The following is a 16,803-nucleotide window of genomic DNA, read 5'->3' on the forward strand; positions in this document are numbered from 1 at the left end:
ATCCGCCCCTGCTGTGGTCATACTATTGCTGATGATGGCACCACAGTAGGACTGATATCAAACAATGATGAAACAGCGTACAGGGAGGAGGTCAGGCCCCTCACAGACTGCTGCTATCAGAATATTCTGAAGTTAAGCTTTACAAGAACTGAGGAATTGATAACGGACCTCAGGAAGCACACTGAGCCCTCTACCCTCTGCACAAATAAGTAGGAAGCAGGGAGCTTTAAGTTCCTTGGGGTTCATATCTTGCTTGACCTCATGTAGAACACACACGTCTCCCATGAGGTGGTGAAGGCCCGACAGAGGCTTTAATTCCTGAGGAAGTTAAAGCACACTTACCTTTATCATCACCTGCTGACCAGCTTCTATTGGCTGCATGGTGAGATTTACCAGCATCAGAGGAGAGAATAGAAGTGGCCTGCAATGAGTGGTGAGGGTGGTAGAGTGCATTACCAACACCACCCTCCCACACTAATTGACTCCAAAGGAAAGCACCCCAAACATCACATATTCTTCCCCCTGTTCTCTGGTGAGAGATTCAAATCAATCTGATCTAAAACCAATAGTTTCTTCACAGTGATAAAAAGCACAATTTCTTCTCCCATTCCCAAGACTGTGGATTAACAAACTCTTTCATTACATTTGCATTTTGCATTGTTATCCTGTGCATATTACCTCACTGTATTTAGCTTTATTTCAATTTATTTCATATCCATACCATAGGCTATTTGTCTTTTGCTGTTGAAGGAGCTTTGGAGCTTTAGTGAACCATGACAATAAGGATCTATTCTATTCTGTTCTATTAGCAAAACAGCCATGCTGCAAGTGGTAGATACAGTAGGAAACATATAAGCTTACATACATAGACTGTGATTATTATAATATGATACTATGACACATTATATTTTGACACACCAGTCCAATCTGACATTCCATTTGGTGCTCAATTGATCTGTCAAAATTATAAATACATGTGACTGTGAGATTTGTATAGAATATTTGTATATGCCACCTAGTTCAGAGGGTCAATGTGAGATTAGAAACTCTATCAAAAATGAAATTATTCAAAAATTGTCTGAAATTCAGCCAGTTCTGTTGATTTTAATTATAATGACCAACACATTTGGTAAAATGATGACCTCAGAAAAAGAGATTTAACAATGAAGCAAGTAACAAACTGCAATATTAACAAGTTGGACAAAAGTAAGCAAACCCATATGGGGCATAAATTATATTTACCAAATATGTTGATGACGACAGCACAGTTTTTACAGAAAAAGGAGATCCGAGCCTCACTTTCCCCTCATAGGTTGTCCTGTCTCTCTTGTGATGTCACTGACAGCAGATGTCCTTAATATGGTCATATCAGGCATACAGCACTGGCAGTGAGCACAGCAGCCCCACCCACCTGCTGTTCAAATCTTTTGTTTGTGAGAGGCATTCAGTCTACAGAAAAGTTGGCTTACAGGAAGAGGAGCTTAAAAAGACTTGTTTCAAGACAGTGGGTGAATTGAAGAGCTTCAAAAAGACTGAGCAGGAGATCAATTAGTTTTGTTATTAGGTTTAAATCATGCTTACTGCCATCCAAGAATAAAAATGTTGAGATAGAAATGAGTATAATGGTTCTCTTTAATGTATATTTAATCTGAAGTTGCTGATTACTTGAATTGTATGCATTTTCATTACATGCATTATATATTATGCAGAATATGTATTTCAATGAACAGTATGCCTCTGTACAAAACTACAAAGGCATTTAAATCAAACACTCGAGGTGTGATTTGAAAGTGTTTGACTTCAATTTTTAGTAGGTCGCAACTAGGAACAAGCAAAGGCTCAACTAATCTCAGTGACCCCAACAAAAAAAATACACCCCAGTTTCAGTTTGCCACTAAGCATCATTTCTTGTTAGAAACTCTTGTTCCTTTTCCTGCAAAAAAGGAACAAAAAGATGGAAGGAGTCTGGGTCCAGCCACACCGTGGGCCACAGGATTTTGTCTCCCAAAATGAATGGAGAACAAAAACTAAACTATCAAATAAAACTGCAAAAGATAAACAAAAACCAAGAGATATCAGTGCAAGTGAGGGAGGCAATCATTACAAACCTGCCAGAGACAGGAGTGGTCTACTCAACAATCTTGTTCAATAAATAAAGACAAGATCACTCACTGGTCATCTCACTAAGATCCAAAGTTCTGAAAGGCCACAGAAGAGAACTAAAGTGCATATGCACAAATGTATTTCCTTGCTTGAAAAAAAATCAATTTCACAACATAGAGAGCAGTCTAGTAGAAGAAGGTGTATCATTATCAGAGCCTGCAATCAAGAGACTCCCACATGAATGTAAATACAGGCGGTCTACAAAAAGGTGCAAACCACTGGTTACACTCAAGAATAAGAGGGCCAGACTGGCCTTGGCTAACAAATATCTCAAAAAGTGACTGCTGGTACAAGTAGCAGGATGAATTGTGAAGTATAAAGGGCTGTACTCAGATTCAGCCAGTTGATGTAGAACTGATCTGACAGAGCTTTAGAGTGCAGAAGCATGTCTGAGTGCATATTACAAAAGCATCCCAAGAGCTTCTCAAGGTGAAGAAAGATGATAGTTTTTGATAACCAAGTTATTCACCTGATCTCCTAAAGAAGAGGCCTATTGCGTGCCACAGTCTGCCTTGTTTTAAACATAATCGTTGTGGCCTAAACCTCATGCTTTTGGAACTAAAAGAGTGAGAAGTTATCACCTAACAGCTTTGTGAAGCTGAATGAAAACAAATTCCTTAAGATTTTCTGCAAATACTTAAACAGAGGTTTTTAAACCAGAGTAATAAAAGTAAAAGTAATTACTTATGTTTGTATGAGATGAAGTTGTGATTTTGGCCTGTTCCATGTCCACATACTTTTAGTCTTAAAGAGGACCACTTTCCACTTCAGTTATCAGTGACTAAAGCACACGTTACACAACTACACTTTAGATTTCTCTTATTTTGCATCATCACGTTAATTACACAACTAAACATGAACTTTACACGCTGAAGCTTCTCCACTGACACTGAAACAAAATATCAAATGATTCATTGTCTCATTAGCTAAGTCTTGTCAGACCTTTTCTGTCCCAAAAGACACCCACATTTTGTCTGATTCATACATTTCTTTCAAGTTCACAGTGCATTAAAAGGCCGAGATTTGAAAACGATTCTTGGACTAGCTGTGTTGACGAAATCAAATAACGTTTTGCAATACCTCACAGGGTTTAGGTCCTCAGATGCCTTTAATGATAAGCTTAACCTCCCCTGTACCAAGAGGTCGAGAAATACACGGAGCCTGACATAAATGAGACCAACTTTGAGAGAGTGAATCCATGAAAGCAAAGTTTCTGGAGTTTTCTCCTTGAATTTCCACCCTGTGGGCAGAGATCCACACTCAGTCCTCACACAAGGTCTTCAGCTGTGTGTGTATGTTTGTATGTGTGAGTGGGGGTTATGGACAGAGTCACCAACACTTTTTTTAGGATCAGGACAGATCCTTTGAACATGCTGTGTTTACACCAGTTCAAATGCCAGCGTTCCAGTGATTCACTTTGACACAGCAGGCAAGTGAGAGAATGTATCTGGGAATGGAGATAGATGTGTGCCTGTGTGTATGTCCTTGCATACATTTATCCACTTTAATATTTTGTTCTGATTAGATGGGCCATAGCTTTAGCATCTCACACACACATACTCAGGTAAGTCTCAGGTAAGCGCCAATGTAAACGCACACACACAAGAATGAATCAAAACTTGTCTCAGCCTGGATACTAGATCATTATTGTAGAAGGGGCACCAAGAGCCGCCCACATGCAGGTGGGCAAACACACACACACTTGAAGGTGGACACTTGTTGATGAGCTGGCTGCCTCCCCCACTCACCCTGAGGCCAAGAATACCCTGTGTGCATTACATGTGCACACACACACGCGACCTTATCTATTCCACAGACCCCCGCTGAGGCCACTAATGCCTCCTTGTTGAGCTGCCTCCCCCAATCACTATACCGATGCCAAGAAATCGTGTGACTCCAGACGGCTTTTATTGCCTGCGCTTCGCTCACAGCTTGGAGTTACAAATGACCTTCAAGGAGCAGGTTTTGGTGAGCGTGTCTTCACTGGGGAACAGATGATGCGCATCATGCTGGACCTGGGCTTGACCCGTGCCACGAAGGAAGGACTCACTTGTGAGTAAACTCTGCCCACCCCTGCCCTGACACAGTTAATTTCACATGGAAAAAAACAAAACAAAACTCCATGTCCCCTGTCATCCATCCCACGTCCCGCCCGTGCGCGCTGCATCGCGCCTTTTCTAGCAAATCATTTGTTCTGCAGCCAAATTGGCTCAAGGAAGCGACTTATGGGACCTATTCAGTCAAATGGGTACTCTGTGTCATTGTTACTGGTAGTCATCCCATCATCTTTATTCACATCCACAGCGCAAAGAAAATCCACATTTCATCAGTCCACTGGAGGATTAATAATGCATTGCTTTGGTAAATGTGACATTTACAAAGAGGATTGGTGTGAATAAATGCAGCCTGATGTGCAGGTGTTGTACTACTACGATTTGTCAGTGGTGTTATCTCTCCCTTTCACACACACTAATATAACCAGGTCATATGCTGTGGTAGATGATTTCGCTCCACCGCTGGGTTTCCCTTTCATGTTCATCTGTTATTCTGAACTGTAGGCGTCTATCGGCTTCTTTCCAGCCTGGCCTACACCGAAGAAGAGAAACGATAACTTGACTTTAAGGCCAGATGAGTTTTCCCACCTCCACCTCCCCAGAGTACATGTGCCACGAGGCTACACACAAATTCGTTTAATGTGCAGTAGTCATACAGCAATAATTCTTACTTTTTTTCCCAGTAATTTGTCACCTCCATCCACCTCCAATCCTCCCACACTGCGAGTTGTCTTAAACGATGAACAAAGAAATTATTGCAATAGTTAAACTAAATACTGGATATTTGTATTAAACGTTGGGGAAAGGTTAGAATATTTAATACATGCTCAGAAAGAAAATGTAACGAAATTAGAAAATTTCTAGTTTATGTTGTGTTTCATTATCACAGCATAATAAATGATTAATGTTGAATTGTATTATTTTTCTTTTGACAGCCAGTGGAGGTCTGCCGCCAAGATGACAGTGGCAAGCTTTGCCATTGCCTTTCTAGTCGCTTCCTCCGGTAACTCCTCCTCCCAGGCTGACGTAGAGGATCCTCCGCTACCCACGGCAGTGGGCGAAGACCGGCCACGGGGATAAAAAGCTCCTCGGGACTCCGGTACGTCACTGCCTGAAGCCGCAGTGACTCGGTCACCAGAGCTGAACCTCAGCAGAGATAGCATCAAGCAGGCACTTCCACGCCGTGCAGGCTAACTCGCTTTCGGCTTTGGTTCGAGATGGAAACTCGTCGCACCGTGAGGGGCTCCAGCGCCCGCAACTACAAGGGTAAGTTCCTCACCATTTTGCACCTGCAGATTCTACAGGTGCATTCATGTGCTTATAGCTGACACCTTTTTACTTACCTTTGAACACGTTCAGTTTTTTTTTGTGTTTTCAGGGAATATTGTCGTGTCATTTTGGGTTTAAGCAGCCTTTGTTAGACAAAAAAACAAAGTGTAGACTACGATTTACGCGCAGTCAGTCTGACTGTTTTCTAATTATTTTACTGTGAATCTAAACTGTATATGTCAGCTACATATTATGAGAGTTAAAGAAACGTGTCAGGGATGCTCACTCTGGGTACAGATTTTGTGATCTGCTTAAAAAGTTATTTATTACACGTGGTCAAAGCTTTTTCCTCTGCTCTCCATACTGTTTTACGCATGGAGAGATAAAAGCATGACTTTTGCGCGCACAATTCGTTACTTTAGCGTTAGTGTAAATATGAAAGACATATGCCCTATTTGACTCCAGAGCTCTGGTTCCAGCTGTCTCTCAGCGTCCAGCGCGGCTAATAGTCCAACTTGTTAAGAGGTCAAGGGGTGAGACGCTGGAAAATCTTGCGCACAATAGATGAAAAGGAACCTCGTTAATATTTAACGCATGTACTTTTCCCGCCTTGCCCACTTTTTTGTGTACCGTAATCTGAGCGATGCCAAGAAGCTGCTAAATTAATCATAAGAACCGAAACTGATCCGGGTTTGGTTACTAGTTTTACGCGTGCCCTCCGCGTAGACAACCTTTTGGCGGAAACATCCTTTTGGTTGAAACAGCCTGAGAAGTAGAAAACAGGGTTAATGTAACAGGGAGGCAATGTGCTTCACGTTTCTGCCTCTTAAATATATTCTTATTCTTGATTTGTGGCTAATTTATAGTCTAAACTGCTGAAATCCACGGTTATGAAACCATGTCACAAAATCCACTGATACTTAGGTAAAGTGATAAGGTGGATATGAATGGGTGATTGATGTTTGTAATGTAAGCTGCTGAATTATGTATGAAGCCTAAGGTTCTGAATCCATCAACAGGTCACGGGTAAGAGCACAGCGATGTTAAAAGGAATCACTGACAACAAAACAAAAGTTTTGACAGACAGACAAAAAGAAAAAGAAATGGTACCTAAAGCTGAAACCAATCTCTTTTTCTTTGCCAGTCACTCTTTCTCACACACAATGTGCACGTTTTTCCAAGCCGCTACTCCTGCAGTTTTCTCATGCTAACATTGCCTTTTTCTTCTCTTTCCAGGTGGACTAACCCTATGGCTGATTCTGTGGCTGGTGGTGGTGAAGCCGGGTGGGGTCACAGCATGCCCCAAGCTGTGTGTGTGTTACCCTACGCCCATGACGGTCAGCTGCCAGTCCCAGAACCTCACCATAGTGCCGGCCGGTGTGCCCTACAACTCACAACGTGTTTTCCTCCAGAACAACCGCATCACAGAGCTTCGCGCAGACTCTTTTGGCTTTGAGACACAAGTGAGCAGAGTGACAACACTATTTATAGTAATTATGTGCAGAAATGTATTTTTCCTCTCTCATGCCATTATTCTTATTTTTCTCTGCTGTCCTGTTGAATTCCTCTGCAGGTGCTTTGGCTATATGGCAACAACATCACATGGATTGAGGCCGGAGCCTTCAGTAACCTCAGGGTGCTGGAAGAGCTGGATCTGGGTGACAACCCTTCACTGCGCCACTTGGAAGGTGGAGCCTTCAGGGGCTTGGAGAAGCTGCAGAGCCTGCATATGCATCGTTGCAAGCTGGCCACTCTCCCCCATGATCTCTTCCACAAGCTGTACAGCCTGCAATTTCTCTATCTGCAGGTAAAGACAACATTCACACACACACACACACACACACCTAAAAGATGACCAGTACGTTCACAGTAAGATGTTGGATAGTAATACATGGGTATGATCAAGGGTATGCAAAATTACTACGTTTAGTTGTGTTGTAGAATTGATTTAAAGCTTGCGCAGGCTGCACACCCACACGCACGTTGATGCTTTCATATTGCACGTGTTGAAGCGTCACTTATAAATAGGTCCACTGAGTTGTACACACCACAGGCATTTATATGCAAACAATAATAAGTTGTAAAAATAAAAAGATGCAGAAATGTATATCTACAAAGAAAATTAGAACCACTGAGCAGTTAAAAAATACTGAAACTATCGTATAAGGATAGATTTACAATAGGACAATAGATTTATTTAATTACTATAAACTGAATGCAGATAATGATCAATGTAAGCTAAGTGGGTAGTTGACAGATCTTCTAATAATATAAATTGTAAAATAAAAATAAAAAACAAAACACATGTCCACACATTTACTTTCAGCAAGTGTATCTGCAAGTCAGAGGAAGTAATATCAATTCAAACTTAAAATACAAATATAGATGGCAAGGATGGTGATACAATCACCACTTCTAGAAGGCAGGAAAATTACTACAACACTTCATATTCATCCTTAAGTTAATTTTATTTAAAATAAGTGAAAAAGAAAACCTAAAGTCATCTTTTTAAATCACTTCAAAACCAGTACAGTAGATCCAAATAGTTTTTTTTTTAAAAGTAGAGATATAATATAACAGGCAGTGATTTCATTTTAATGCATTGAAAATTAGCTTGCAGAGATGCCATGTGAATTATTTTTTGGTTGCTATCAGCTTTTGGCAGCTAACAGAGAGATCTCATCTGTTCCTGAATTTAAACTCTCTTCCAATCAGACAATAACTGCCTGCCAAGAAGCCTTCTGAGGGAATTAAAGAGAACACATCCCACATTCAGTGTGACTCAGACAATGCAGGTCACTTCTCAGTGTTATAAAGCTACTTTCAAACAGAACACTTCTCACGTGTGCATAAATTATAACTGCAATCAGAGGGAGGTGAGATATTCTTTTATTTATTTATTTTTACTGCTCATATTGATCGCTGACTCAAAGAGAAATGTTGGATGTTCAGTAATTCGTTAAAGGCGGCTTTTGTGTCGCACATTGTGTGAGCTTCCAATCATTTCTAGATTTCAGGATTCAAAATCAGCTTTCTCTCTTTAGTCTTTCTCATAGACTGTATATCAAAGATAGATGTAAACATTGTGATGTTAATCATTAGTTTCAAGTTTTTTAAGACAGCAACTTGCAATCACGAAGTAGCCTTTTTTATATACAATCCATCATCATTTATTTTAGTCTTAGTGGGATTATAATTTGTAATGTGAACATGATGGTTTGCTTGGTAAGACATTAAACTAGTGACTGAAACCACAAACTCATCACAAAAGTGTCTAATGAGCTGAGAATTGAACCAGCAGCAGAGTCCCCCCTGCTGACCACTAAACAGATTGCAAGCTTAAGTCACTTCTGCATTGGACACTATGTGTATCTTTTATATGCAGTCTATAGTTTTACTTTTCACTTTTTTCCCAGCACTAAATGTTGCATTTTGACTTTGCTGCAGGAAAATCAACTCCATTTTCTGCATGATGACCTTTTCTCTGATCTGGTCAACCTCACCCATCTGTTCCTGCATGGGAACCGTATCCGTACCCTCACTGAAAATGTGTTCAGGGGTCTGGTCAACCTGGACCGTCTCCTTCTGCATGACAATCGCATCAGGCAGGTCAACCGCAAGGCCTTTCGTGACCTTGGTCGTCTTACCATCCTCTACCTGTTCAACAACTCCCTGGCTGAGCTACCAGGACAGACCATGAAAGATGTCCAAGACATCCAGTTCCTCCGCCTCAATGGTAACCCCTGGTCCTGTGGCTGTGAGGCACGTCCCCTTTGGGAGTGGTTCCGCAAGGCCCGCATCTCCTCATCTGACCTTGTGTGCACTTCCCCATCTACACGTCGTGGTCAGGACCTCCGATTCCTCCGAGAAATGGATTTCGCTCTCTGCCCTCTTCCTGACCCCGGCTCTCTGGCTGGATCCACCACAACCACCTTCAGTACCAAGACCCGCTGGTGGTTCTCCAAGAACAAACCCGAATCCAAATCAAAGTCCTCGTACCAGAAGAGCTCAGAAACAGTGAAGTCATTCCCTTTCCCTGCGGTCAAGCCTCAGTTCCCCTCCAAGTATGAACTGTCAGCTGATGAGGCAGCCCTCCCCAAACTCGACCAAGAAGAATACTGGACCAACTATGGCAATGAAGATTCCTCTGTCCGCTGTGTTGAGCTGGACTGTGCTCCAAGCTATGACGACCAAGCCTTCCCCTCATTCTCCTCCCTAGCCATCACTCCACGCCCACTCCACCTCCTCACCCTCACCATACTCGTATTCTCCCTCCATTTCCTTTTCAGCTGAACTCCTTTCTCCTTTCTACCTGTTTCTTTCTCTGATTTCTCCCTCTCCTCTTTCTAATACTAACAAAAACCTGGATCTTGAGTCCTTTCAGTTGCCTCCTCAACATGCAAGGGGTGCTACACTGAAGCAGGAGACAGGCAAGGCAGCAGGGAGCTGCTTAAAAGTGCCAGGTCAGTTGAGCTGATGTAGAGCCAGACACAATTGATCATGAAATACCTGATCTTTCGTAGTACAGGCTTAGGATGACATCAGAGCTGAATGACAGTGACAACACAAAGGCAGAAAACTACCAAGTTAGCTGGTGGGGTCTCCAGATGTCTTTTTTTTCTATCACAGCTGTAAACAGCGCAGGCGTTGTAAAACTATCCAGCTGTTTTCTATATTAACTAGTACTCGCCATTCAATTATCACTAACATTATTAAAGGAAGATTATTTGGCATTACCAGAAGTAGGATAAAGATGTGGATTAACAAGAGAGATCTAGGAGGAGAGAAGTAAAGCAGTTTGAGGTGTTCACTTCAATGCAACCAGGAGTGACTAACCTCCCTCCTTCAGATTCAAAACCTTGTGTGATCCCAGAGATGCAAGCAAACCATCTGTACATACCACACACCATGACTGTACATACACATCCAGCACACTGTATCTTGGACTAGGTGGATTTGTACTTTGATCGTAGTAAACAGTTGTTTGTGAAGATAGAAGAGATGCTTAGACTGTAAAAGGATGGCAAGAAAATTAAATATGCGCCTCTTGATTTCCACTATTATCACTTTGCCCTTTATAAATCTAAAAGTTTTCGATATCCCAGACATGGAGTTATAACTGATTTGTGTGTGTGTTTAAATTTTCTGTTGTGGTTGTGTGAATGAAACTTAAGTAATGTAGATAAGAGAGTCTAGAAAAGTCTGGAAGAGACGGATCTTCATCTATCTTAGAAAAGTGAGTGCCTGTATGCATGTTGTGTGGAAGTCCAGAAGTCCTATTTCATTACACTTATACCTGATATTGTTTTTTATTATTTTACATGTCTGTATGTGCTTTTTTTCTAACCTGAAATCTGAAAAAAAAATCCTTCATACACACAAAAACCCCAGTATGTGTTTATGGAAAAGTGTATGTGTGTTGTTTACGACCAATGAAGCCTAACTGTGACATACGGTCCACGTCGGCCCCACATGTTAAATCTGAAACCAAACCTCGATGATGACTGTGAGTTTCAGAACAGAACATGAGAGATACTGTGACATTCGTTAGAGTCTGTTTTTTGATGAAAAATTTAAAAACTGTTATGGAAGTGCTTTGCTTTATTAAAAAATAAAGAAATAATTACACAGAAGTGAGTGGGAGTTTTCTTTGTTCTTGTCTTTGCTCTAATCTCACTCTAAGTGCTCTCTAGGGATGATGCAAAAGAACAAAAAAATCAATAATGAATTTACACGAACACTTAATCAGATGAAAGCAGAGAGCAGAAACCTGAGTAGCAAAGCATAAGACATACAGTTATATAATGCAACAAGTCTTTCAGCAAGTCTGAAATTGATAACCTATTGAATAAGGGCTTTGCATGGAATATTCCATCCAGTAAAATGAGGGACTCGTGCAAAAGTGAGGACATTTGTTTATAGAAGGGATATTTATTATCTGTATAACTGTGTGTAGTAGATGCAGTGCGTGTTCAAGGTATCCAGCCTTGGCTATGTTAAGCCAGTCACTTTTCTCAACATGTGCAGAAGGCAGCTATATCAGGTCGCATTACATATACAGTGAGATGGATGAATAAGCTCTCGAGATGTGTGTGTGTGTGCGGTGGTTTGGAAGGAGGGGCTGAGGTATGATTCAGGGCAGAACCGGGAGCACACCAGGGATGAATATGTGATGTGTCCCGGAATCAGCACACCCCCTCAACAGATACTCTCACCATGCTAATGATAATGATAATGATGATGATGATGCACACACTCACGCATCTGTTTGCTAGTGCAAGGACACGTGCACGTACATAAACAGCAACATGTGCACACAAAAAGAAGAAGTTTAGCTGAGTTGCCTCCAACTTCACACTTCGTGGTTGGCCTCCATGTAAATAATTATTCACAACTTTCACAGATCGCCTTGTTTTAATTTTAATATTAAAATATGTGATTGTTGCTTCTGGTTGTAGTTCAGATTCACTGAAAAGTGACAAAAATCAGTTTTTTAAAAATTGCATTTTACACAACAAATACTGTCTTTTTTTTATAACAAAAAAAAATAAAGGTACCACAAAAAAAACCTGAATATCTGAAAAAGTCAAGTTAGTCCTGTGATCCTCACACATAAAAATGTAAGCCAATAACTGACGTTTGCTAACAAATAAATGAGTCATATGTTACAAATATGGTACAAAAACTGTGCATCTTTCTAGAATGTGTTTGTTGAGACTAAAACAAACAAACTATGCTAGTTCCGTCTTTCTGCTGGGAACATTGGATGTTTTCCACTTGTGAAGAATCTCTCTCATTGTTTCAAAATTGTTTAAAAATAGCCTTAATACGTCTTTACTTTGTGATATTGACACCTGCTGACTCTAAAGGAAAACCATTTTATTATAATTGACTTTACCCACCAGGGACATAACCTATTCCCCCCGGTTCCCAGTGATCTGCGGGAATAGCTTCTCTGAATCTTAAAAGTACTGAGAAGTTTGTTTGAATCTTTTTCTCCACTAAATAAACAATTACTGACCGCTTTACATGACACCTGGTGTTACCTGTCCTCCTTTCTCCGCAGGTGTGCCAATGCTGGCTCAGTTCCCAGTGAGAACGTGCGCAAAAGCACGTACAAAAAAAGTAAGGATCTCCCCTTACTGGAATAAAAATTCTAAATATCAGCTGTGAAAAAGTTAGTTCTTGACCTGAAGGGAAGTTAGATGGGAGCAAAGGACACTACTCCCAGATAGCTCTGTGAAATAGCTTAGCTCAAAGACTGAAAAGAGGGGAAAAGGTGTGTAATAATTTAAAAAGTTTGAGGAATAAAACCTGCACTTTTTAAGATCACTAGTAAGAACATCATATCTGGTATGTTTGATTCTTAGAAACACTGTATAAATGTGTGTTTACTGCTTTACAGAGCAATATATGTCAGAGTATTTTTTTTTTGACCAGGCCCAGGCACTTCCTGGAGTCTACTTGTTGCCTGGCAACTGCTCAGAGGCGAAAACTCAGTAAAAACTCAATAAAAAATATCAACGAGCAATTTTCACATGCTTTTACATTTATTTAAAACAAATAATAGTATTAAATTATAGAGCTTCAGAGATGCTGGTAGGTGGATTTTGTTACTGGGTCATTCATGGAAAAATCCTCAGAGTCAGCAAATTTGTTTCTTTACTAAAACTTTATAGATCAATGCAAAATTTTACTCCATACCATGAATATTTTCAAATAAATTTAGAGGCCTCCAAAGTGTTAATAGGTGAGTCAGACATTTTGTTACTTTTCAATTAGCATTTTTGTTTTCCCCAGAGTTTTTAGCTAACAGAATCAAAACTTGTAGAAATTGCTAATGAACCTGTACTTTTAAGCACTGTTACTACACCCATCATTACAAACACTTTTTTTCTATGTATTAGTGCCTTGTCTAACATTCAGACACTCACTCACAGATATACATCAAGAAACTTCAACATGTAGATTTGAGGAGCCAGGGATTGATGTTCTGATATATAGATGTTCCTGTCTTCCTACACCTCCACAGCCACCTCCATAATAAACCTTGAAAAATATTGGACTTACTTCTATGTAGTTTGAGAGCCTGTAACTTGGAACATTTTATAGTATTTAGGTAAGATTCTACGTGGCTTCATAAATTAAAGTTGTTGTAAAATATTGTAAATAAAAAATAAATCATTTGAGATTTATTACAAGGTTGTTTTTTTTAATGCAATAACCTACTAATAGGCAGAGGTAGGGCTGGGTATCGTCACTGATTTCTAGAATCGATTCCGATTCACAAGGTCCCGAATTGATTCTATTCGATTCGAATAGGGGAAATTTTGCCTCAGACAGTCAGAAATATTATAATTCTGATCACTTAGCAGTACATATCTATATTTTTATATCTATAAAAAGAAACCTGACACTTGTGAGACTTTATCAAAGGTGTAACCATCACAGCTGATTCCTTTGTGTCAAAGTAACTGAGGATAAAACACAGAAAAACACAAAGGCGGTTTTCCCGGTCTGGGTTTTTATAGCAGATGACCTTAAAAATATTGTGCAGTCAAAAACGAAGTGAAGCAGAGTAAAGTTACTGAGGTTTGATTAGAGACACAGCTAAGCATTTTTGCAATTTTGCATAATTTTAAAAAGTTTAAATTTGTATTGAACAGCAGAAATTAGGCTTTCTTGTCGGAAGTAAGTTGAAAAAAAAAACACACAAACAAACAAAAAACAGCGGCCGACACCATAGACTGGTGGGTAATAAGTAGGAGTGGGTTTTGATGATCGATTTAGAGCGAGAGAGAGCTCTACGTGAAGTGTGATTTTATCGTGGTGGAAGCAAAACAGCAAAAGTAAGAGGAAATTCGTGACGATGTTTATGTGAAGCGTAGTTTGGATCGTCTTTGGCTGCTGGTTCAGTCAATATTGTTTGGAGAGAGATAAAACCTGCAGCTTCAGAATCGAGCGCAAAAAGGACGTAAACACAAAGCACCCGCCGACGTTTCAAAACCAGTGAGCTGTGGTCAGCCCCCACGGGCCGTCGGGTGAGAAAGGCGACATCTCACTGATTTGGATGCGTTGGGTCCGCGTTTTGTGTTTACATCTTTGTGCAGAATCCGTGTACCTGCTCTCATTGACTGTTTTAGCTGTTTGGTGGTTGTAGAAATTTTGTGAGGTTTAACCTGAGATTCAGGGTTTCGGGCAAAATAAATTTATATTTAAAAATCGATTCAGGATTTTAATGAATCGATATCACGTTATCCAAGCCAGAATCGATTTTAATCGATAATCAAAACCCACCCCTAGGCAGAGGCAATGTGGATGTTTCACCTTGTTTTGGTTTTTTGTTTGTTTTTTAGGTTAGCTAGCTAGCTAGTTAAGCTAAGCTAATTCATTGCCAATGTGACGTGGAAGAAAAACAGGAAAAAGTTACAGTAAATATTTGTGTCTTCTATTTGTAAATGTAGAAGACACAAATGCCTCTTAATATAATCAATTCGTGTAATCATCATCTTTCATATTTAATCATGCAACATATATTTATAAGAATTAAGTATGAGTGAAAAAAACATTATGTGGTATAAGAAAATACAAAAGGCCCTGTTTTAATGAGTTAGTGAGTTATATGTATTCACCAGTGACTTTTTTCAGGTATGCCTTTTCAACTGCTTGTCTAATCAGCCAATCACATGACAGCAGTTTAGTGTATTAATGCATGTAGAGCTCACAAATCTGCAGCAACTATGTGATGCTGTCGTGTGAATATGCACCAGAATCTCTGACGAATGTTTTCAGCACCTTGTTGAATTTATGTCACAAAGAATTAAGGCCTTTCTGAAGTACCTAATAAAATGGCAGGTGAATGTATGTCTCATTAAAATTTGCTGTTGAATACTGAACTGAGAAGTTTGCTCTTGAGCTTTTCCAGATGTGTAGTTTCACACATCTGGCAGTGGTAATACTTTATACTTCTTTTGACTGGAAGAAAGAGAGAAAATAAGGATTTTTTGTAAGTTTAAGGTTTTGGGGTTTTTTGTTTTTTTAAAAAACTCCATTTATAGAGTATTCATGTGTTTTCTTAATTATTTGCATTATTATCAGAAATGTCTCTGCTGTTATGTTCAAAGGAAATACGTCTACAATATGTCTAGATGCAGTCAGTTACCAGGTCAGAAAGTATTTCACAGTATAACTGTGACAAAACTACTTTAAAGGCAGTTTTGAGCTTTGGTTATGTAAAAGGACTTTTTACTGTGTGTCACAGTTTCACACTGTTAGAGGAGATGAGATAACAGTATTAAATTACTCCCCTCAGCTTTTTCCTTCCACTGATAACCACCTGCAGAAAAACTTTCATCGTGACCAATGTAATTACCCTTCCCATATTCTCAAGTCCCAATTTCATGGCAGAACTGTGGGCGGTTGCCCTCCATGGCGGAAAGCAGCTGCCTGGGTGGTCATGGGACATATTTAGTGTTTTTCCGGTGCAGGAACCAGGCCATTAACAGCTAGAATTTCTCTGATCGTCAGACTTTGATGATGTGTGCCCACTCATTCTCCCCCAACTCTCTATCTAACTTCTGCTGCCTTTTATTCCTCTCTTTTGTGTGTGTGCATCTTTTTAATTTGCTGTCACTCAGTCTTTGTCTGAAACCCATCGCTCCGGCACTTCTCTCTCCCTGACAGTATCCTCCACGTGGCTGTCTATGCTTGTCTTGAATAAGCCTGCGTGTTGGCCCGAATGAGTTGGCGTTTTAGTTTGCGTTTTGCCGTCGTGTTTGCTGACGTTCACCTTCACACGTGGTATTTGCAGAGGATGAACCGAGACTCACACCCTGACGTCAAAGGAGGCCGGAAGGAAATGAAATGTATGGGGGAAAGAATTTCAGAAGGATGGAGCCGATTAATTTCCTCCCACTGCGTGCTGGATATTTACCCTGCAAAAGAATTCAGTCGAATGGTTGAGAGTGCAGGGCTGCAGTCAACAGGAAAGCGAACCTATCACATCCATAATTGACAAACATCATTTGCAGTGCTGTTACACAGCAGTGCCAGCTTCTATTAACCAGCACGTGAAAACCTGAGCCTGCTGGACGGCAAAGCCTTCCTCCTGAACAGAAAAGCAAGACTGAATGAATAAATCATTTTAAGTGGAAACAAGGAAAGAGAGAGAGGCTGCCTATGAGTTCACACACTGAACATCAATGTTCCTACTGCCTGTGGGAGTTTCACTAGACGAAGAGCTGCCAAGCAGGAGGGAGTCAACTGGGAAACCTCCCAAACAATTACTAAATATCAAAAAAGAAAGCTTTCCATTAAA

General features: G+C 40.2%; 1 protein-coding gene across 1 annotated transcript; it reads left to right on the top strand.

Moving 5' to 3' along the window:
- Positions 1 to 5,303: 5,303 nt before the first annotated feature.
- Positions 5,304 to 11,119, top strand: rtn4rl2b (reticulon 4 receptor-like 2b). Its single transcript, XM_084947716.1, has 4 exons — positions 5,304 to 5,483; positions 6,723 to 6,949; positions 7,060 to 7,293; positions 8,934 to 11,119. The coding sequence occupies exons 1-4, from the start codon at positions 5,435 to 5,437 to the stop codon at positions 9,777 to 9,779; spliced, it is 1,356 nt and encodes a 451-aa protein (XP_084803842.1). The 5' UTR covers positions 5,304 to 5,434; the 3' UTR covers positions 9,780 to 11,119.
- Positions 11,120 to 16,803: the final 5,684 nt, after the last annotated feature.

This window comes from Perissodus microlepis, chromosome 2 (assembly GCF_051167445.1).
Source record: "Perissodus microlepis isolate ML-2025 ecotype Zambia chromosome 2, ASM5116744v1, whole genome shotgun sequence".
In the NCBI taxonomy this organism is placed as follows: Eukaryota; Metazoa; Chordata; class Actinopteri; order Cichliformes; family Cichlidae; genus Perissodus; species Perissodus microlepis.

Bases quoted from the DNA above. Each gene is read 5' to 3' on its own strand.
- rtn4rl2b (XM_084947716.1), top strand. From the start codon at position 5,435: ATGGAAACTCGTCGCACCGTGAGGGGCTCCAGCGCCCGCAACTACAAG. The intron at 6,950-7,059 runs GTGAGCAGAGTG...ATTCCTCTGCAG, and splicing joins CTTTTGGCTTTGAGACACAA to GTGCTTTGGCTATATGGCAA. The intron at 7,294-8,933 runs GTAAAGACAACA...ACTTTGCTGCAG, and splicing joins TGCAATTTCTCTATCTGCAG to GAAAATCAACTCCATTTTCT.